Raw genomic sequence first — 23933 nt, 5'->3', positions numbered from 1 at the left:
ATAGTGATGTTCAATGGTAGCACATTGTCTCCAAGTTGGATTGTTGTCACAATAAAAAAAATAAAAACACTTATAGGAAGCAACATATCTCATAAATATATATTTTTTAAATATAGTTTCTCCCATGTGATGGAAAAGGATAGAATGTGATTCTAGAAAGGATGAGAGGCAAATCTCCATCAACTTGCTAATTACATGGATTGATAATAATATATAAGATGTCAAATTTTAAAAATTTAAAAGATTTGTCAAAAGTGACATGCTCTAACTTACACGGATATCTTTGTAAGTATCCAAAACTTTTGCCTTTAGTTTCTTCCGTGCTGCATATTCAAACTCTCTCTTGTTAAGTATTTTTTCTCGATACTGGCGAAACTGATGAACTTCCTCTGCCTTCTGCATATCTTGTTGCTGGGCCAAAGCATCACTGAATAGTACGGGTTCATCAGTTGTTTGTCTTGGGAAAAACATCAAAAGCTATTTTAAATTCATTTTGGAATTTGGCTTTGAATTGTTTTCTTAAGGAATAAAGTGATTAAAAGACCCAACTCTAGCTATGACAAAATATCACAAAGCTCTTCTTCCAATATCCATCATCATCTTAATCTCTAAGAGTCATATTGATAATATCAGTAACTTATACTGAATTTAAAAAAGCAAAGAGTACTAAATCATATGGGAAATTTTTACTGCCATTCATTTTTATTTTTGTCATGCTTTGGGGTCACCATCTCTTTTTGTCTAACTGTTTACATAATATGATTATGAAATACATTTTGTTTTCTAGGAAAGATTATTCTGTTTCTTTGGAATCTATAAAGTCAAAAAGTAACAATCATATTTAAAAATTTGTCATCATTCCTCAAGAGCATACATTCATTCCTCACGATTATCCCTATTGGCTGAACTTCAAATCAGTGTAAATCTATTTAAGCATAGGCTACCTAGTGTGAATACTTTGTAGCTCTATTTGCCCCAATCATCAAACCTGAAGTTTATTTGAAGATGTCAAATCTGTTCAATAAACATTTATTTATAACTCACAATATGACAGTTGCTACTATGCTAAGAATTAAGGATAGTGGGAAAACAATGAAATTGAGTTTACCCTCAAAAAGTTTCTATTCAATTGGGAGATATAATACAGATACAGATAATTTAAAAATTCACATTTAGGATAAGAAAGGAGAGAACACTTAAAGAGTAGGATATCAGGGGAAAATCACATAGAAAGTAATGCCTAATGGTCTTTAATGGCAACTGAAGATTCTAAAATATGGAAAAGAGGAAGGAGTGCCTTCCAGACATGAGAGACTGCTGTCTATGACATCACAGTTATAAAATGCTGAATCTGGGGAACAGTATAGCAATTTGACTGGAATCTTGAGTGCATAAAAGGAAGATATGAAATCAATCTATAAAGGGAAGTTGGAGATATATCATGGGCAATTTTAAATAGTAAGGTGATAAGTTTGTATTTTATCCTAGAGGCAAGTGGAAGCCAATGAAGATTTCTGAGCAAGACAGTGATGAGTTCAAACCTGTTCTTTATGAAGCTTATTTTAGTAGTTATTTTCAAGAAGGCTTGGACAGAGAAGAAACAGGAAACAATGAAATCCAAGGGAAAAGCACTGACTATCAGGAGGATCTCAGTTCAAATCAAGACTCAGATACTTAAGTTTCTTTTTGCCTGTACTAAAGAAGTAGCAGTGAGTGAAGAGAAAAGAATGGATAAGATTTGAAAACAAATTAGATAAAGGAGTAAGAGAAAGAATAGTACATTCTAATCAATAAACAGGATAAAGGCATACAATCACAGAGTTGATTTGAAGATGGAGGGGCCATAAAGGTCTTCAAATCATTTTATAGATGAAGAAATCAAAATTTAGCAAGGTTGCATAACTTTCCCAGAGTTAGCCGGTGAGAATAGTCTGATGCAAGATTAAAACCTGGCAATTCCTGGTGACAAGTGCAGAATTTTATCTATTTCATCACATTGTCTCTTATTTACAACTTGTTCTTCAAATTTACAGATTACACAGAGCTGCAAAACAATACCTAGAATACAAGACAGCAGAGTCGAAATCCAAAAAGAATAGACTTGGGTTAAAACTATCAAGATTATATCTAATAGAGTGGATAGTCTTACTTTTGGGTGCAAAAAAAAGTATGAATATTACAAATGAAAAATGAAAGAGTGTGATAAGAGAAGTTTGTTTGAAAAAAAATCCAAGAATCTTAGTGGACTTCAAATTTAATATGCACTAATAGTGTGATGTGGCAGCAGGAAACATGATCTTGAACTGAAGAAAGAAAGGCAGTTTTCAGATAAAAGGAAGTTATAATTTCATGAGATCCCATTTGGAATACAGTATACTGGACATCAAAACTTAAGAAGGTCATTGATAAGTTAAAGGATAACCTGAAGGTAACCAAAAAGGCTGAGAACGTTTAATAACATGTGACAGGTTGATGGAATGGAGTGGAGGATTAGTATTTTGCCTAGAGAAGAAAACTCATGTAATGAGTGAAAATTATAAAGTGAAAATTTTAGACTTGATGTCAGAGGGGAAAAAAATCTTAAAAGAGTTGTCTAAAAATGAAAAGAATTGTTTAAAAAAAATAAGTTCTTCCTTTTTGCAGGTCTTCTGCATCAATCAGACTGCTTCCCATATATGTTATAAAGAATGATTGGGGAAGCAGATATGTGTTGGGCAGATGACTGCAGAGGTTTCCTTTGAACTTGCAAATTCTATGATTCTGTAGTTTGTAGAGGGTCTATGAATTGGATTAAATGGCTCTTTAAACTCTAAGATTTTGTGAAGAATATCTATATAAATAACCAGTTTTATTTTTGTGTGTGTGTGTAAATTTTGTTATTTCAATGACACACTGAAATAGAACAAGAAGTTGGAAATATGGACTGGAGTACAGGAAGAAAAATGAGGACTATATATACTTATGGAGTTATTTACTACAAATGACTATTAAGCTCATGGGATCATATGGGCTCACTGAGACATACAGGAGAGAGCCACAAAAGAACCCCATATTCAGGATCAAATACAACTTTCTAATAAACTCTCACTGAAATAAAAATGCCAGGTATACACCTATACAACTTAAGATTTACAGGTCTAATTTGTATACAAGAATATGAGAGATATTTATTTCTAATTCATCATTGCCACAGATACATCTTATATTGGCAATGTAATCTCAGCTCCAAGAACACAAATTTCCACATTTATTCATATTTACTACAACTTACCGGAAATATGGAGTAATATTTAAAGGTGCTAATTCTTTCTTCATTGGTTGACCAGCTATGTCAGTTGTCACTACAGTTTGTATGGGTTCAATACCAGGATGTTTTTTTGTTTCTTCATAAGTTATACCATTTGTAATAAAAAGATATATATATATAATTATTTTTAACTTTAAAGTTTGCAGTGATATCATTTTATGTCACCCCCATTTCAAAATGTATACTTCCCTTTCCTAAATATTGTATTTTAAAATTTTTTCATATAGTCTTTTTTTTTCTTTTGTCATTGCTTGGCTTTGCCTTACCTGATAGGGTTTTATTTAGATAATTTTAATTTGTGTTTAAACATCTAGTTTTTGTTGTTTTACTTTATAGATTAACAACAGACATAGCAAAAACCTATCTTACTTTTGCTTAGCAAATATAACAAAAAAATAAATATTTATTAAAGGTCCTATAGTTATAAGTAAATACCCTTAAAGAAAGCACTGACTGGGTTGTGAAGACACAGACTTGTGATGCTGGGAGATAGAAAAGTAAATTTTTTCACACTAACAATTTTACACTTCAGAGCCTCAAACAGATCCATATATTAGAAATAAACATCACTTGCTAATAATTAGGGAAGGAAGGGACTGAAGTGCATGCCATATTACCACATAAGAGAGAAAAAATCTCTGGGCAGCCTTCACAAAAAGAATCAAACAGAAGGCTATGGCTCTAGGGAAATGATATAATCTCAAGATGTGTAGATTTTGAGTAGAAAACCCTAACTTTGGCCAAAATCCCCTGACTATTTGAATAGATCTTTTTCAAAATCATTTCATGGTTTTCCTCATGAATTAAGATTTTTTTAGGGATGGAGGTACTCAGAATCCTTAACAAAGTGATGGGGAAAAAACATGGTAGTGGTGGGAGATCAGTAACTCATGTTACTGATTGGATTGGATAGAGAAGGCTTTGGTATCTCATATGCTCATAATTATAAGAGAGTCATGGAGAAACAGAGGAAATAAATTTATTCACACAAATCGTGAAAGGGAGTATGCTACAGTGTAAGCAACTGAATTCATAGTATCATAAATTTAAAGTTGGAAGGAGCATTCAAGTTATCTAATCCAATCACTTCATTTTACAGATGAGAAAATGGGCCAAGAGAAGCTTAGTGAATTGTTCAAGGTCATGTTATTTAGCATCACTTCAAATGGGGTAACACAATTGAATGTTATCAAAGTTAAAAGGCTGAAATATTTGAAATGTAGGGCTGAAATGGTGCTTATTTTTCTAATCTATCTCACTGATCTCTTTTTTATATGTTTTAAACATAAATCATTCTGACGACTCCCTAACAGTTTGAATTTTTGTAATGTTTCATCTCCTTTAAGCCACTTTTCTTAATTAACATCCTTGAGATTCTTAACTTGGTTTTCTTCCTTATGAATTTCATTATAATTTTGGGTGAGTCCTCAAAGTAATGAGTTGTCTGTTTGATTGGTATGACACTTCTCCTTGGGACAAAAGTACAATAAGAGATAAGCAGTTCTTTTCTCACCAATTATTAATATTGTTCCACCCAACTCAAGAAGTAATCTTATCCCTTATTTGATCTAACTTGGCTAATACAGGAGTATTTTTGCATAATTTCATATATATAATGGATATCATATAACTTGTCTTCTCAATGGGTGGAGATAGAACTGGAAGTGGGGGGAGAGAATTTGGAACTGAAAGTAAAAAGGGATTCTACAGAATGGGAGCTAGAGCTAACTGGGAAAAACAAAAACAAAAACATTCGATCCTTTGCCTTGCAGAAGAATCATTATCATAACAACAATAATAAAAACACTGTGAACTCAAATGCAGATCATACCAAGGGGGGAGGTGGGGGAAGGGAGGAAGTCTTTAGGATGTTTGTGAGTTCTGGAGACTGCTTTTTATTTCTTTTATTTATTTTTGCTGAGGCAATTGGGGTTAGGTGACTTGCTCAGGGTCACACAGCCAGGAAGTGTTTAGTGTCTGAGGTCAGATCTGAACTCAGGTCCTCCTGACTTTAGGGCTGGTGCTCTATCCATTGCACCACTTAGCTGCCCCTTAGAAACTGCTTTTTACGGATTAGTTGAAGCATATTTAGATTAGCGAACAAAAGGCAATATTCAATTATCTATTGAAATTAAAGTCATATTACTCATATCTATAAAAATCAGTTCTAAATTTGAATGATTAAACTACTGGGATTATTCAAATACAGCTATTAGACCTATAGTATCTCTCCGTTTACCTTTCTTTCTCCCTCTCTCTCTCCCTTTTTCTTTCTGTTCTCTGTCCCTCCCTCTTCCTCTCTCCAACCCTGGAAATTCTCAATACAGTACTCATGAATGGTGAGATTCATTTGGTCCTTAAATGAAATCAATACCCTCTTCCATGCTTTTAGTAATATCTTCAGGCTCTCTCCCAGCTTCAGCTTTCTTGGTAAATTTGTTGATAAAATGTAAGCGAGCTTGAGCAGCCTGGAAAACAAATGTTAGAAGACAAGATCTTTAAAAATGGCTGATTATAGAGTAATCATTTTTACAAAACCTCCAGGAAAAGAAGAAAATGTAAAATTAGCAAAATTATTTTAGCCGTGTCTTAACAGGTTAGTAAGTGAGCAAACACATTAAAATACTGAAGTTATTTGTTTTAATACATGAAACCTTTTTTGTCAGTCAATGAATGAGCAACTCTAATAAATGTGTACACTTACAGAACATCTTTTATTATTAATTAATATTTAACATGTTATAATTGACTAGATTGCAAGCTTCATGATGATTATTCATGTCTAAATTGTCTTTGTACCTCTTTTAGTACTTGGCAAAGTGCTTTGTATCCAATAAGTGCTTAACAAACTTACTGAATGAATTATTTATTGAAATTAATGTCATTACATAACTCATATCTATAAATCAGTTCTAAATTTGAATGATCAAACTACTAGGATGAATTAAATTAGCCATCAAATATAGCTACTAATTAGACCTATACTGTCGTATTTCAAAGTTATATACTCCATCAATCTGTTGTCAGTTAAATTTATTATCACCAAAAAGTACCCATTCTATGAATATAACTACTTATTATTTAGTCTCTGAAGTGGATAAAAAGTTTAAATAATAAATAATCCCCGTTCTTAAGGAACTTTATGATAGTAGCAGGATAGAACACATGCAAAAATGATACCAGAAAATATGATGAGTGTATAAATAAGATATGTGTACAGAATTGTTTAAGTTCTGAGAGGGAGGAGGATTATAGGCAAGAGACTATGAACATGCATGTGTTCATAAGGTTTTATTATGTATATCCAAGTATATATTTTAGCTTCATTCTTTGGAGAGAAGAACAGATGAATGAGCATAGCTAGGACTTTGTAAATGAAAATAAATTTCCAGCATTTGATAAAAAAGACTACAGATTCTTTGGCCACAAAAAATATCATCAAGATCTAACTTTTTAGAGTTATCAAACAGATCTAAGATTGACAACATCATCATTTGATTAGAAAAGGACAGGAAGAAAGGAAGGAAGAAATAAGTACCTACATAATTGCTGTTTGAAAAGTCATTTATTCAATGTTAAGTTCCCTCAACCCTCTCAAATGGTTTATTATAACTATATATTTCCTATATTTTGTTGCTTTCAAATCACTCCAAAATGAAGACAACTAAAATAATCTCCCCGATTGTAATTACCTTGATAGATCTGCCTGGCTCTGCAGATTCCCATGCTTGTTTCATTGCTCGGATTTCATCTGCTCTTTCTGTATCCTTCTTAACTTCTAGAACATCAGTCTCAAGCTGTTCAGTGACCAAGCGCAACACCCAATAAGGTTTATTTGGATCTTGTGGCTGAGGCTAAAATTGAGGAGAGAGTAACCAAAAAGATGACTAGATTTGCAAGCTTTTAATAAATGACTGGTATTTTCCAATTTCTTTGTGGTTTTTTATTCTAGATTGTTTTTGTGCAGCAATCTTGGGTTTTCTGTTTTGTTTTTGTTTTTTTAAATCATCCATTTATTTCTAGACGTGTGTATAATCAATATGGATCAACTTAGAAAAGTGATAGAAACAAAACTGATACTTAATATAACATTTTACCACATCTGTTTTCTTTTTTTCAGTATTACTGAACTTGAAAATCAGGCTGAAATATATGAGAAAGGAAAGGGAAGGAAATATTATGAAATAATGTTGTCCCATTAATTCCTTCATTGCAAACATGAAGAGTAGGAAAATAAGATTCCAAAAAAAAATTCCCTTGCTTTCATCATTGGAAAGAACTCTATCTCTATAAAGCTTGTGATAACAAAATTAGGATCATAGATTTGGAGTTAGAAGGAGTCTTAGAAATTATCTAGACTAACTCCCTGATTTTAAAGGTGAAGATAATGAAGTCCAGAGCAGAAAAGTCACTTGCCCAAGAATACACAGGTAGTAAGTAGCAGAAGAGAAAACCAATACAGGATATTGTGTTGATAACAAATTGAGTGCACTTTCTCACTATAGTGCATTGTCTATTAATTGTCCCTAAAATCCAAAAGAATTCATTAAACAAAACATTTCCATTTACAAAAGGGATAAGGCTATTATTTGAGATAAACTAATAATAAAGATTAATGTAGAGAAGAATGATTATATACTTACTATCTTTCAATGAGCCAAGTCAAATATGTGTCATCTTAGAAGAAAGAGATGGACTATATATCTAGTTGTAAGTATATTACAGAAAGGTATAAAGTCCCTGAACTATAAATCCCATTGTTGCATATGTGTGGACAGAGAATCAAAATGAGTCTAAAAAATTAGAGGTAATAGGGTTCACAGGGGAGAGAAAAGGGGGCTGAATTGTATCCACTATGACTAAGAGACATGATATTTGAAAACACCCAACAATGGAATTCAGTAAGTGTTGTGATGTAGGAACCACCTGCTAGTGGGTGCTGGAGGTCTAACTCAGACCTGTAGAATGGATCTCTTCATGTGAGAGGATGATGGTGATACAAGGAGACTGAGAGGCAATGGCATTCTCTGGCCTCTCCACTGAGAGGCTGTTGTATTATCTGACCCTCTCTCCTCTTCCCTCTCACCTCCAATTTATTTCATTCCCAATCCATAAGGAACATTTGTGAAGGCTGCTTTGCAACTTCTTCGAGTTTATGATTCACAGCTGTGAAGGCTCTTGGAGAATTGACCTGACCCTTTACTTAGGCATAGTCCTTAATAATTCCCTGTTTGTTGTTTTATGGAAACACGATTATTCCCGCCCCCCTCCCACAGCATGGTCAGTAAGTTTATGCATTAGCTGTTATCTAAGTCCACATCTAAGGTATCTGAGTCCACATGCTAGAGAGTGCAAACAGCACTATCACCTCTGGATGGTTGCAGAGTGAGATACTATAGCAGATGTTGAATCTTGTGAGATGTCATGGAGGCAAATCAAACAGAGAAGATAACTGTAGTCAGAATAAGGATTTTTCATAAGTCTCTCATTAGTCTCCTGGTTTGGCCCTTTGGTGTGTTGACCCATTTAATTATCCTGACTAAAAAAGTCTTACTCGGTCACTTCTCCCTTTCGTTCCCCACAGGTTACTGAAGAAACTCTGAGAGGGTCCTACTCATGAACACTCTTGAATGCAGCTGGTTCTTCTTGTCCCACATTTGGGCACCATATGTTGTGATATAGGAGGCTCCTGCCAGTGGCTGCTGGAGGTCTAACTCAGACCTGTAGAATGGATCTCTTCATGTGAGAGGAAGATGATGATACAGACTGAGAGACAGTTGCTGTTCTCTGACCTCTCTCCTCTTCCCTCTCTTCTCCAATTTATTTCATTCCAAATCCACAAGGAACATCTGTGTAAGTAAAGACTGCTTTGCAACGCCTTCAAGTTTATCATTCACAGCTGTGGAGGCTCTCAGAGAACTGACCTGCCCTTTCATTTAGGCATTGTCCTTAACAAATAAGCAATCACATATTTCCCAATTTTGTATCAAGCTCCCCCCCAAAAAAAACCAAACAAACAAACAAACAAAAAACTTGTTTTAATTGATCTAGAACTTTTCTTGGAAAAAAAAATCCCAACAAAATATAAAAAGAAATTCCATTCAAAATGACTACAGAATGAAAACAAAAATTCACATTTGAAATATAAAAATTTATACAGGATTAAAATGAGATATTGGAACTGAATTTGTTATTCTTCAAGTGATATTATTTGTATATCAGGCATGGCAATCAAAATTTTAGACAAGGGAACCAAAGAAACAGACATACTTAGAGAAGTTAAGCAAGGAAGCTACAATGTCTTTAAAGACATCATATGTAATGAAATAACAAACATAGAAACATAGACATGTACATACATACATTCAGGAAATGTTATAACTTCTGGTTACTTAAAGGAAAAGTTAACAAAATTAAATGAAATAATACACAGCAAAAGTATAATATTTGGGGACTTCAATATATCCCTCTCATACTTAGAAAAATATTTTTTAAAAAGAGGTTAGGATCAGAATAGAATTTTAGGAGAGTATTATGGACTCTTGGTGACTACTACAGGAGAAATGAAGTAATATATATGGTTCTTATCTTTATGGAAAATCAACATATACTCTCAACAATGGAAATTATGGGACCATATAACAAAACTTTTAGAATATAAGCAAAGAAATAATTGGAAAAATATGTCTTTAAATACTTTCATTAAAAAAAAAGAAGAAGAAGAGAAGAGAGATCACCAAATTGGAGATACAATTTGTAAAACTTACAAAAACAATGAAACAGTTCAACTAAGAACAATAAAAAGAAAAAAAAAAACAAATTGCCTCCCTCAAAAATAATAAAAAAGAATTTAAAACAAATAGAGAAAACAAAGGAGGATTAGAAACCTATTTTTACTCAATTAAACATAAATAAAATGATAACAAATGAAATAATTTTAAACAAAAATAAAGGCCTATATTAAAAGAAAAAATAAAATTAATCCTATAAAACAAAATTGAAAATCCATATATGAAATTTAAAAAATCCAGATACAAATTTACAATTGAATTCTATCAAGCATTCAAACAACTAAATCCAATAACACAACTTGTTTGTAGAGATTAAGAAAGAAAGCATCCTTCCAAAATCTTTCCTGAGGACAATATTGTTTTTTTGTTTTTTTTTCTTCTGTTTTTTTTTTTTTCTTTTTGAAGCTTACAAGCCACTTTTTTAAAAAATAGCTTTTTATTTACAAGATATATGCATGGGTAAATTTTTAGCATTGACCCTTGAAAAACCTTCTTTTCTAACTTTTCCCTTCCTTCTCCCCCAACCCCTCCCCAAGATGGCAAGTAGACCCATACATTTTAAATATGTTAAAGTATATGTTAAATATAATATATGTATACATATTTATACAGTTATTTTGCTGCACAAGAAAAATCAGACTTAGACATAAGGTAAAAATAACCTGAGAAGGAAATTAAAAATGCAAGTGGACAAAAACAGAAGAAGTGGAAATGCTATGTTGTGATTCATACTTATTTCCCATAGTTCTTTCATTGGATGTAGCTAGTTCTCTTCATTATTGAACAAATAGAATTGATTTGGTTCATCTCATTGTTGAAGAGAGCCATGTCCATCAGAATTGATCATCATATAGTATTGTTGTTCAAGTATATAATGATCTCCTCATCTTGCTCATTTCATTCAGTATCAGTTCATGTAAGTCTCTGAAGGCCTTTCTGAAATCATCCTGCTGTTCATTTGTTACAGAACAATAATATTCCATAACATTCATATACCACAATTTACCCAGCCATTCTCCAATTGATGGGCATCCATTCAATTTCCAGTTTCTAGCCACTATGAAAAGGGCTACCACAAACCACAAACATTTTGGCACATACAGGTCCCTTTTCCTTCTTTAAGATCTCTTTGGGATAGAAGCCCAATAGTAACACTGCTGGATCAAATAGTAACTGTGTGTAAAGCACACAAAAGGTTTGACAACCTTTTGAGCATATTTCCAAATTGCTCTCCAGAATAAGTGGATGCATTCACAATTCCACCAACAACGTATCAATGTCTCAGTTTTCCCACATCCCCTCCAACATTTGTCATTACCTTTTCCTGTCACCTTAGTCAATCTGAGAGGTGTAGTAGCATCTCAGAGTTGTCTTAATTTGCATTTCTCTGATCAATAATGATTTGGAGCATCTTTTCATATGGCTAGAAATTATTTCAATTTCATCATCTGTAAATTGTTTGTTCATATCCTTTGATCATTTATCAATTGGAGAATGGCTTGATTTCTTATAGATTCAATTCTTTATATATTTTGGAAATGAGGCATTTATCAGAGCCTTTGATTGGAAAAATGTTTTCCCAGTTTATTGCTTCTCTTCTAATCTTGTCTGCATTAGTTTTGTTTGTACAAAAGCTTTTTAGTTTGATATAATCAAAATTTTCTATTTTGTGATCAATAATGATCTCCAGTTCTTCTTTCATCACAAATTCCTTCCTCCTCCACAGGTCTGAGAGGTAAACTATCCTATGTTCTAATTTATTTATAATCACATTCTTTATGCCTAGATCACAAACCCATTTTGACCTTATCTTGGTGTATGGTGTTAAGTGTGGACCAATGCCTAGTTTTTGCCATACTAATTTCCAATTTTCCCAGCAGTTTTTGTCAAACAGTGAATTCTTATCCCAAAAGCTGGGGTCTTTGGGTTTCTCAAATACTAGATTATTAAAGTTATTGACTATTTGTCCTGTGAGCCTAACCTATTCCACTGATCAACTAGTTTATTTCTTAGCCAATACCAAATGGTTTTGGTGACCACTGCTTTGTAATATAGTTTTAGATCTGGTTCAGCTAGGCTACTTTCACTTGATTTTTTTTTTTCATTAGTTCCCTTGAAATTCTTGACGTTTTGTTCTTCCAGATGAATTTTATTGTTACTTTTTTCTAGGTCAGTAAAATAGTTTCTTGGGATTCTGATTGGTATAGTACTAAACAGATTAATTTAGGTAGCTATTGTTATCTTTATTATATTCACTTGACCTATCCAAAAGCACTTAATATTTTTCCAATTGGTTAGATCTGACTTTATTTTTGTGGAAAGTGTTTTGTAGTTTTGCTCATATAGTTCCTGACTTTCCTTTGGTAGAAAGATTCCCAAATATTTTATGCCATTGGCAGTTACTTTAAATGGAATTTTTCTTAGTATCTCTAACTGTTGGATTTTGTTAGTGATATATAAGAATGCTAACAATTTATGTGGGTTTATTTTGTATTCTGCAACTTTGCTAAAGGTGTGGATTATTTCTAATATCTTTTTAGTAGAATCTCTGGGGTTCTCTTAGTATATACCATCATATCATCTGCTCTAATTCCTTTAATCTCTTTATCAACTCTTATTGTGGAAGCTAGCATTTCTAATACAATATTGAATAGTAATGGTGATAGTGGGCAACCTTGTTTTACTCCTGATCTTATTGGGAATGGTCCCAGTTTATCCTGGGTACAATATTGTAATGATTACCTAAGTCAATAAGAAATAAAACAAAGGAAAAATAATAAAACAATATCTCTAATGCAAAAATATTGGGTAGAATATTAGCAAAGAGGCTCCAACAACATATTCACAATATGATATCCTATGACCAGAAATGCAGGCTTAATCCATTATTAGAACTACAAAACCAAAAATAATTTTTAAAAATGTGCCTATATCAGTACAGAAAGTGTTTTTTGACAAAATATAACATCAGAATTATATTTAAGATATTAAAATGGTAAATAGATATTTCCTTAATGTGGTAAAAATCTCTTTGTAAAACCAAAAACAGGCATTATCATAATCAAAAAATGGTAGGGGTCTTTCCAATAATATCAAAGATAAAGCAAGCATTTCTATTATCACCACTATTATTTGATATATTTATAGAATTATTAGTTACATAAATAAATGAGAAATAGAAAATTTAAGGGAATGACTATAAAGAAACAAAATTATTGCATTTTGCAAATGATACAATTTACTGAAAAAAAAAAACACAGAATTCACCTAAGATTAATTAGAAGGATAATTTTAAAAGTAGCAGGATAAGAAATGAACTTATATAAATCATCAGACTTTTGCATGTTATCTAAAAATGAGGATAAGATATGGAAAAAAATTCATTCAAAATTACTGCAGAAAGTGAGAATTCACTTACCAAGACACAAGAATTATATAAATATAACTGGGTAATACTTTCTAAAAATAAAAGAACACATAAATAACTGAGAATATTTAATTGGTTATGATGAGATGATGGTAATGTAATAAAATTATAATACTATCAAAATTTATTTACAGATTCAGTGCCAAACTAGTCAAACTACTAAAGGGTTGTTTTTAAAAAACTATAGAAAGTAATAATAAAATTCATTTGATATAACAAAAAATATCAAAAGGAAATTGTAAAAATAATGAGAATTAAGAGGACTTAGTAAATGTTTAGCACATAGGGTACATTTATATCTTATTTTGATTTTTCATACGAATAAATTAGGAAAGCTAGGTCTCATGTGTTATGATTATCAAGATATTGTCATTGTCAGGAAAGAACAGCTGATCTAAGACAACAGCTTTTACCAATAGTTCTAAGAAAAACATCTACTTCTTATTCTGAAATTGCCTATAGAATGCACATAAAAGTAAGGAGATCCTGAACTTTTTAGCTATAATTTATCCTGATAAATACAGTGGGATCCAGAGGTAGAGATAATAAGTAAACCCCTTTGTAAAAAAGCAAGGGTCTAGGATTTTTCTTGGCAGTTTTTCCAGAGTCTCTGGTTATCCTGAATTGATATCAAGCTATATAGGAACCTTAAGGTCTTCTCAGGAAGATATCTGTTTTATGTAGTAAACAAAAACTACATTCATCACAATGCTTTCTAATACTTTTCAGTTCAATAAAAATATATTGAATATTAAATATGTATAAGGCAATGTATTAGACAATATTTGGTGAGATGGGGGTAGGGAAGAGTGTCTCAAACCTAAAATTTCATTGATATGAGTAACCCTCAGTCTGGAAAATTGAATTGAAAGACCAGTCACTAATTTAGCTTCAGATATATAAAGGGGAATAATAAGAAAGGTTGTAAAAAAAAAGATAAATTCACATAGTGGATGGCTTTAAAGATCAGACTGAGAAGTTTGTATATTATTGTAAAAGCAATAACGAACTATTGAAGGGTTTTGAGTAGGATAGTCCTTGGAAGAATATGAGAATGGGGAGTGTGAATGAGAGGGAGGGGAAATTGGAGGGATGAGACTAATTAGAAGAAACATTTAAGAAATAATTCCCAATAGATAGTTTATGAACTTTTGTTTGCTTGCTTGTTTGTTTTACCGAGGAAGAATTTCTCTTTTCAGGCAAATTTCCAATTTAGTTATATTCAATTTTCCAAATGAAATGTCCAAGGTTGAGTCCATTTCAATTGAAGACCTAAATTATTATTTACTTTAAACGGTGAAGCAAAGTGTGATAGGGGCCTGTACGAGGATATTAGTGTGAGTGAAGACAATATTGCAAATATAAAATAAACAGAATTTGGATACCAGTAGTATATATTAAAAAGAAAGAAGAATGACTCTGAAATCATCTAAGTGGCTGATTGGGAGAATGATTTGGCTTCAAGACTAATAGGATAGAATGAAAGAGAAGTAGATGTGAGCCTCAGGGAAAGTGGAACTGGAAAATGAATTATTTTCAATATGCTGTGTTTCAGATGCCAATAGGACATCCATATGGAGATATGCAACCCACATTTGGAGTTATAGCTGAGCATCACAGAATTGATACTTTCAAATGAGGTGATAGAGACCACTTTTGAGAGTCCCTTAGATAGCAAGGAAGGGGATAGCAGAGGATGAGATGGGTAGATAGTATCATGGAAGCAATAAACATGAGATTGGACAGACTGAAAGAGATAGCAGAGGACAGAAGATCCTAATGTGTTATGTTCCATGGGATGCATGAATGATAGAATGACAAGAACAAACTCAAGAAGCTGCCTGAGTAGCAGTGGTAGTGGTAATGTTTGAGAAGAGCAGGGTGGAACAAGAGATTTGCTCTCTTCCTCCAGATGTGCTTGGTTTTCAGGTATGAAAAGAGTGGCAAGCAAAGTAGATAGAGGCAAGGAAATAAATATATACTGAGGAAATTAACAGGTTTCTGAATATCAGAGGATAGACGACATATGAGAGAAAAAAATCTATCATTAAGATGAGTTATTAACAGTAGAAGTGGGTTCCAGAGGGTGTGATAGAATGGGAGATCAAAGGAGAATCAATACCATTGTGATATATAAAGACGAACTGAATGGGGAATGAGCAAGTAGGGATTGATAATTGAGGAGTAACATATTAACTTGAGTACATGATGAACCTGAACCACAGGGATTAATGGAAAAAGCAGCAGGAATTTATTACCCAGGGAAGAGGTAAAATATCAGCTGCTCATAGGTGGAGAAAATGGGTCAATAACAGTGGTGTCCAAGAAGGTCTGTTGTAGGAGGTCAAAATTAATAATAGCCAAGAGGATTTTACAGTGAAAGCCTCAAAGCTCAGGCAGTTCAAACCCCAATATTTTGTCTCTCCTTATATATGTCTGAGATGCCTCTTCAGTCAGATCTCATAGTTTTGTGCGTAAACATTTAAGAAATGATTCATAATTTGGTAGTTTATGTTTTAACCAAGAAGAAATCTTTTTAATTTAATTATATGCAATTTTCTCAATAAAACATCCCATGAAGGGTCCATTTTTATTGAGGATCTAAAATTTTTAATTCTGACTACATCAAACTGGAATGCCATAAGCAAAACTGCGATCTGGGGGAAGTTTTCCTTTCACATTGGCTGTTCCATTCATCATTCTAGACCTACCTTCACTATCCTGGTGCTCTTGTGTTACTTCTCAGTGGCTCATGGTATGCAGAAACAGTTTGCTGGAAGATGAGAAGTACATGTACATGTGCATGTACAATTTAGTTTCTCTATTTTGAAAATTGGAATTATGAGAGCTATAGGGGATTTACATATGTGATACTAAAATTCTTGCATTGTCAAGAAGTCAAGCATTGTCAAAATTCACATTTCATAAAATTATTCAGATGAAGAATGTCATTCTTACCTGAGGCTCAACTTTAGGTGCCACCTTTTCTTTAGCTGCCTTCTCTTTTTCTGCCTTGTCAGCTCCTTTATCTTTACCTTTTCGAGTTGCTTTTACAGTAGATGTAGTTTTTTGCCCATCGGTAGACCCATGGGCATCTGTAAATCCCATTGAAATTAATTCTTCATGTTTTTCTGAATGTGCTATAAAGTTACATATGATTAGAATTGAAAAATTTTGGAAAAACAAATCCAATGAAGCTAGGCGAAAAAGGAAAAATGTCAATTAAGAAAAGTTTTGCATCAAATATTTCTAATATCTAAAATAAATAAGGTATTAACACTGACAAATATATATATAAATGTGTATGTGTATAATATATATAATATATATATGAAAAAGAACCCCTTCTAAGCGAAATACATTGAGGTATATGAATATAATAGAATGCTACTGCTTAATAAGAAATTATGAATATTGAGAGCACAGAGAAGTATGAAAAGGCATATGAACTGATATAAAATGAAATAACTAGTCATCAAAACAATAAGTACAAATACAACATAAATAGAAAGAACAATGACAAAAGTTAAAACTAAACACTGTGAAATTATAATGATCAATCTTGGCCCTAAAGATGAGTTGGAGAGAGAATGAATATTTCTTTCTTTATTGCAGATAGGAAAGACTGTGTATATAAACTATTTTCTATTATAATGTAAGTCTTGGTAAATATATATTTATGTTAATTTTGCAAACTATTTTTCCCCTTTAAAAAAATTTCTGATTAAAGATATCTCTGAGAAGGGAACAGAGGAAGGATGTATTTAAAATGATGGTGCTGTAAAAAATTAAATATAAACATCCATTTTAGAAAAAGAATATCCATTCTCCAATAGATAAATGATTAAAGTATATGAACAAATATATCTCAAAACAAGACATAACTAATTAAAAGCTACATAAAATATTCCTACAAATCACTTCTAAGAGAAGCTAAAATCATAACAAATCTAAAATTTCACTTCATTCTAAGCAAACTGGCAAAAATGACAAAGAATATTTGACATTAAAGGAAGATATGAAGATTTGGACATGAATATATTTGTTGGTGAAGGCTAATTGATTTAATCATTCTAGAAAGAAATTTGTAATTTTGAGGGGGAAAATTACCATGTTCATATACTTTGATCCAGAAATTGATTCCTTGGCATTGTTACAGATAAAATAGAAAGATCCAATTTATACAATTATGTACACATGTTGTAACAATAGTTTTGTATATGCATGTGCACTCTATAACAGTAGTTTTGTGTTTGTATGTTGAGGGGAGAGCAAAGAAGTGAAAACAAAGTGGATTCTCATCAACTGAAGGATGGATAAACAAACTGTACTATTAATGAATGCAATAGATTATTAGTATGCACAAGAAAAAATGAATTTGAAGAATTCAGATAAACTGGGAAAGATTTGTATGAACTGATTCTAAGTAAAGTAAGCAGAAACAACAAAAAAAATATGACTACTACAAAATAAAGAAAAAAACAATAACACAAAAGGGAACAATGTATAATGATCAGTTTTGACCTTGGAGAGAGATGAAAAAATTAAACTGTGTTTTAGAAACAAAACCTAGGAAGACAGGTAGGTTAAAATGTTGTTGGAACTATGAATTGGTTCAGTAATTTGGGGAAAACAATTTAGAATTAAGTTCTGGTAATGTTTCCTTTCCAGCATAAATTGCATGCTCCCCTTACCACCACCCTTCTTCTGTTGATGTTCATGGAGCACTTATAGAACATTAAATGTTTCTAAACATTTAAATTTTAATGCTCTGTAATGAACAGGACTATAAAAATAGACTTCCTCAATGCTACACTGTCTTTTTCCTAAAAAGAAAAATATAAGAAAAAAATAGTGGTTCTGAAGATGGGCCCATAACAGACATACCAAGATCTGGAACAGGGCTTCCTTTTTTCTTCTTGATTACTATTTTAGGTTGTTCTGCAAGGGAAAACAAAAACAAAAAAGGCAAAACAAGCGGCACTTCTCAGCCATTTAGAAAACAACTCATAAAGGGAAAAAAAGAGGATGCTCTCAATCTGTTTAAAATAGAATTGAATTGTTTCAGAATAGCTCACATAACTCTTGGTTTAGTACTAAGAAATCAAAAAGGTAAAGATACAAATAGACAAAACAGACCCAAGAACAGAAAGTTCTATGAGTTGACATGGATCCCTGAAAAGTTAAATAATTTTGTATTGTCTAGGTAGGGGATACAGGTGGAGAAGCAACTCAAACCTTAGATGCAGGACCACAGATGTCTTCCTGTAATGTCAGTGATGCTACTTGATGGGCTAGACATAAGCATTTTTATCAATTGGAACTGACAAGAAGGGCTAAGTTTATTTTAGAAGCCTCACATAAAAAGCCCATGACTCATGATCCCATCTAGCACTGCTTTTAGGAAGATAAGAATTTAGCTTATTTGGACCCTGTTCAAGTTTCCCCTTGGAAAATAAGAATTTGGATTTTATTTCCTTAAAGAACTTTACTTCTCTTCTTTATATTAAAACTAACAAGGACATATTTAGCTAGAAAAAAGATACAGAACTTAAAAAGAAAAGCTCTCCTCTCATTTTTCTAGAGACAAACGCAAAGTGCTATGTTAAATGATATCACTCTCCATGGCATGTAATTATCAGGGAAAGGATAGATAGATCCAACTTACTCCCTGGCATGCACAGTTCTTGCTATGCTTTTTCTTCTTCATGGTCTTGTAATGATGTGGCCTGGGAGTTTTTCTATAAGTATGAAGAAAGTGTGTCAATTTTCTCTTCCATTTTTTCTTGCTGACATTCTTAATCCCTTCCTCTTCTCACACCCTTTCTGCCTCATATGATGGCTCAATTCAAACTCCTTATTCTTTCATGTAATTACAAATTGCTAATGATAGCTAGAATTAATATAGCACTTAAAGGTTTGCAAAATATCTTGTTAATATTATATTCAATTATCTTCATAACAACCTTGGAGGATAGCTGTTATATCCATCCCTATTTTACAAATGAGGTAATTGAGGCAAACAGAAGTCCAGTGATTTATTCTTGTCTGAGGCTGGATTTGAATGAACCCAAGGCTTCCTGACTCCTGATAGATTCAGCACTCCATCCACTGTACTATCTAACTTCCTCCACTGTCTCCAGAACCATTCTGTAAGCATAGGTCCCTAGATACAGCATGGTATCCTGTAGAAGTTCCATGTATTGTCATGATTTTTTTTTTCTAAATCCTTGTGCATCCCAATATCTGTATGTGTGCACTGATGCTTTGTCTTTTCTTTAGAAGGTTTCTTAGAAGGTTTAGAAGTATTGCTTGCTTCTGGAACTTCTGATTTCCTCTACCACACAGAATCCTCTCTTTTTGGTCTCAATTTTCTTCTTCATATATTTCTAAACAGAAACCTTATTTCTTTACAATGGAGAGACCCAGAGCTAGTGCTAGTTCTATTTCACTCTTAAGCTATCATATCAACTCAATGGCCTATGCTGTGACTTTGTGAAGATAAATGCCCTCCTTCGAGGTGCATGAAGAAACAAGAAAAAAGAGCATTTGTCCAGGGAACTTAGGTCTCAGAGAGTAAGGTCCTGCTTTAATCAAGAGATGTTAAAAGAGCCACATCTGGCTATGTCTATGACACAAAGATAAACAAGTAATAATTACTATCCTCAAGGAATATGTGCCTAGATGAGCTGGTATTCTAGTGAATGGACTGAACTAACTGACTGATTAGACCCAAAGAATAATTATTAAGATTTCTGTATTATCACAGAAGGAGATTCATAATGGAATATACATCACACTGTCATACCCTGTACTGTTTCACATTTTAATCTTTTAAACTAGCGGACATGCTTATTAAATATACAATTACACAAAGCTGGGAAGGATCTCAAATGTGTTAGATAAGAATAGGAGCCAAAAAAGATAGGCTGAAATAATGGAAATAATGAAATAAATGGAATAAAATGAAATTCAATGAGGACAAATGTAAAGTTCAGTATTGGAGTTCTAAAACTTTAGATGTAAAAGATTTTTAAAATTTTTGCTAGAAAAGCTTTCTTATAAGATGTGAAGGTTTTAGTAATGACGCAGCAATCAAAAACGATGATGCTATAATGATATGCTAAATTGCTTAAGAAAAGTGTCTAGAAAAAGGAAAAAAACTGTAGTCTTAGGAAACAATTCCCCCAGAGTCCTTTACAATTGTGTATCTGTGTGTGTGTGTTTGTGTTTCACTATAGGCCTCACATTATATACCCTTCTCTTTTTTAAGATCTCTGAGAGTTATATACAGGCATTATCTCAGGAATCCTACCTAATCAATTCTGCATGCAGGAAAAAGACATTCTTAGTATGATTTCTCTTTAGGAATAAAGTTTTCATCAAAATTTCTTTTCTCACCTGTCAGACAGCTTCTTTAAAATGCCTAAGCAAGCATGGCCTTTATGCTCTAGCATTCCATTACTTTAATGATATGTCTTTATTGTTGGAAAGCTTTTCTACTTCAAAATCCATGATCATTTTTTACTACCGGCTAGTCTTTCTTTACTACCTGGCCCATCTATAGTCATCTTCTGGCATTCCTGGGTTTTTCACATTGTAATTTTCATTATTTGGGATTGGCAACTGATAATTAAATAGGACTTTTTGGAAATCTATAGCATGTTGTGAAAGATCCCAAAAACATGCATAAAGAAAAAAAGAAAGTTACTAAGTTATAAGTGCATAAATATTGTATATTACTAATCTATTTTTATCATTTACTGCCACAAGTATACATACATAAATTTATTATAAAAAATTTTATTAAAGCTTCAGTGCATTGAAGTACTATAGGCTGTGAAATCTCTTTGAAAATGCTTCCTCTTTGTCTCACTACCATCCAGACTCCATCAGGGGATTTTTTTCCAGCAGTGATTGTTGTGATGTGATGCAGTCCTTAGGAAGAATCCCAAGGTTATCTGGCCTTGAGAATGATGTAGTTAGAAATAATGTATTTCTTCCATTAGTCTATCTTGCCTTAGTTTACTTTATATAACCAGGTTGCTGAGCCCAAAGATCACTAGCTATGAAATAACAGCCTAATGGTTAGTGATAACAGGGTTTCTGAAACAAATAAGCAACAAGAATGAGGTATAGTTAACACATGCACAGAACAAAATTGGATGCCTGCCATTAGACCTAGTGCTGTTTCAGGCCTAAAAATATACCTCCAGAAGGTTTCTCCTTAGTCCCCTAATCCCTAACCTCTCCAAACCCATGGGCTTTGCCCTGGGAACTATGCATACTGCATCTGTGCACAAAGTCAGAAATAGACCCCTCCTCAACTTTATCTCTAAGCAAAAAATTAGCATATCAGTGACATGAAACACATAGTTTCTCTTACTTTTCCCTAAAAATTTACTTTCTTGCTCTTGAGTCTTTAGTAAATTCTTTTGGAATTTAGCCCACTTTAACAAGAATCAAAATTATAATAAACTTTGCCTCTTGACTTGGAGATGGGCTTGAACCTGCAAATTCTTTTGAGATAACTCAGGACATCATTCTGGAACTCCAACATTTTAGGATCCCTTTTGAGCCCCAATAATTGTACCCCGGGCTTTTCACAACCATGAAGTAGTTGCTGCAGCTATACTGACGTTGCTTAGTGTGTGAGATATTAATTTCTCTCATGTAAAAACTGTAACTTTTTTTATGGGTGAAATGTGGGGTTTTTTTGTATTAAATAAATATGATCAGAATTATTAAAAAATAAATGTTTGGGATAGGGCCTAGTGTTATTTAGTTTTTTCCACATTTTGAGGATACAGTATCCCTGACCTCAATGAATATCATGATGATGATTGTAGTTTATGGTATTCTCTCTTCAAAGCCAATTTAGGCTTGTTTTTCACTTTTGCCTACTCTCTTAAATTTGGCCTTCAAGTTTCCTCTCCATTGTAAACCTCTAATCTTCTTTTTAATTTCAGGATATGGAATACATCATCTCCCTTCAGAATCTTCATCTCTGCTGTGACATTTATAAATGATGCCTTTGTCTCCTGTCATATTATGGCAGAACTTTGGGATGATGGAGTCCCTTGGCCAAAAATAAAAGCTTTTAAGGACTCCTAAAAACAATATAAAAAAACCATTCCCTCATGTCAATTCCTTATTTCCATGTAAATGGATCACTAATAAAATGCCAAACTAAACTTATTTATACATAACATATTTTATTTGGAAAATCTCTGAGAAATAAATATTAGAGCTTGCTTTTGAAAACTATATCCTTCCAAATGTGAAATCAATCAATTTTTTGCCTAAGTCTTGAACATCATGGATGTCTGCATTTACTTTTTGAAGAATAAAACCTAATATTTCTTGCTTTACAATATGAAATGTGTTATATATCTAAAAGTCCTCTTTTATGTAGTAATATCTCCACCTTGTGAAATGCTAAAATATTGTTACTAAAATCATCCAAAGATATTGTTATATTTTGCAAGTGAAGTGTCATAAATTGAATTTTGTGAAACTATGTTTTCCTTAAATTACTTGAAAGGTAGTCTATATACAATGATCAATTCTGGTGGATGTCACTCTCTTCAACAATGAGATGATTCAAATCAATTCCAATTGTTTAGTGATGAAGAGAGCCATCTACACCCAAAGAGAGAATGGTGGGAAGCTGAGTATGGACCACAACATAGCATTTTGACTCTTTCTGTTGTTGTTCACTTGCATTTTGTTTTTTTCCCAGTTTTTTCTTATTGATCCGATTTTTCTTATGCAGCCAGACAACTGTACAAATATGTATACATATATTGGATTTAACATATATTTTAACACATTTAACATGTATTGGACTATCTGCTATCTATGGAAGGGGGTGGGAGAAAGGAGGGGATAATTGAAACAGAAGGCTTTGCAAGGGTCAATGTGGAAAAATTACCCATGCATATGTTTTGTAAATAAAAAGCTTTAATTAAAAAAGAAAGTTAATCTAATAGAATATAATAAATTATGCTTCTAACGAGGCAAAGTTAGTTTTTATCTGTTCCACATATTTTTGGTTCAGAAAGTCAATTACAAAAAATGTTGAAGCTTTTAAGAATCAAAAAAAAAAAAAAAAAAAAAAAAAGAGGAAAACCAGAGAACGCATACAATATTTGCAGAAAATAATGTTTGAAATGACATTAAATTATGAGATAAAATGCAGAAATATAATATGGATATAAATGCAAGAATTTAGGGTAACATACCTCTGAGATCATTTTTCTCCAAATCTCTAAGTGTCTGAACAAATGCTGACTGGTTTTCTGTAAGGGGCCAACTATTAGACAATACTGTAGCTTGTATGATATACTTATAAGTCTGTAATAAAATGCAAAGTTTAGTAAAGAAGCAATATGAATATACAGTATAT

General features: G+C 32.6%; 1 protein-coding gene and 1 long non-coding RNA gene across 2 annotated transcripts in view; one reads left to right on the top strand and one right to left on the bottom strand.

Annotated features, from left to right (window-relative positions):
• Positions 1-23759, top strand: part of LOC127562306 (uncharacterized) — a 58291-nt gene extending 34532 nt beyond the window's left edge. Inside the window, exons 2-3 of the long non-coding RNA XR_007953651.1 lie at positions 8892-9160; positions 22495-23759. This is a non-coding gene — a long non-coding RNA (uncharacterized LOC127562306). The remainder of the gene's footprint in view (positions 1-8891; positions 9161-22494) is intronic.
• The window catches only part of ADGB (androglobin), a 257841-nt gene that overhangs the window by 2561 nt on the left and 231347 nt on the right, over positions 1-23933 (bottom strand). Inside the window, exons 29-34 of the mRNA XM_051997914.1 lie at positions 23770-23881; positions 16484-16665; positions 7000-7161; positions 5682-5775; positions 3272-3383; positions 274-457 (exon numbers count right to left, since the gene is read on the bottom strand). Coding sequence (XP_051853874.1) covers positions 274-457; positions 3272-3383; positions 5682-5775; positions 7000-7161; positions 16484-16665; positions 23770-23881 — 846 coding nt within the window. The remainder of the gene's footprint in view (positions 1-273; positions 458-3271; positions 3384-5681; positions 5776-6999; positions 7162-16483; positions 16666-23769; positions 23882-23933) is intronic.

Source organism: Antechinus flavipes, chromosome 4, assembly GCF_016432865.1.
Source record: "Antechinus flavipes isolate AdamAnt ecotype Samford, QLD, Australia chromosome 4, AdamAnt_v2, whole genome shotgun sequence".
Taxonomy (NCBI): domain Eukaryota; kingdom Metazoa; phylum Chordata; class Mammalia; order Dasyuromorphia; family Dasyuridae; genus Antechinus; species Antechinus flavipes.
The sequence above is the reverse complement of the archived record's forward strand: the minus strand, read 5'-3'. Positions and strand labels throughout refer to the sequence as shown.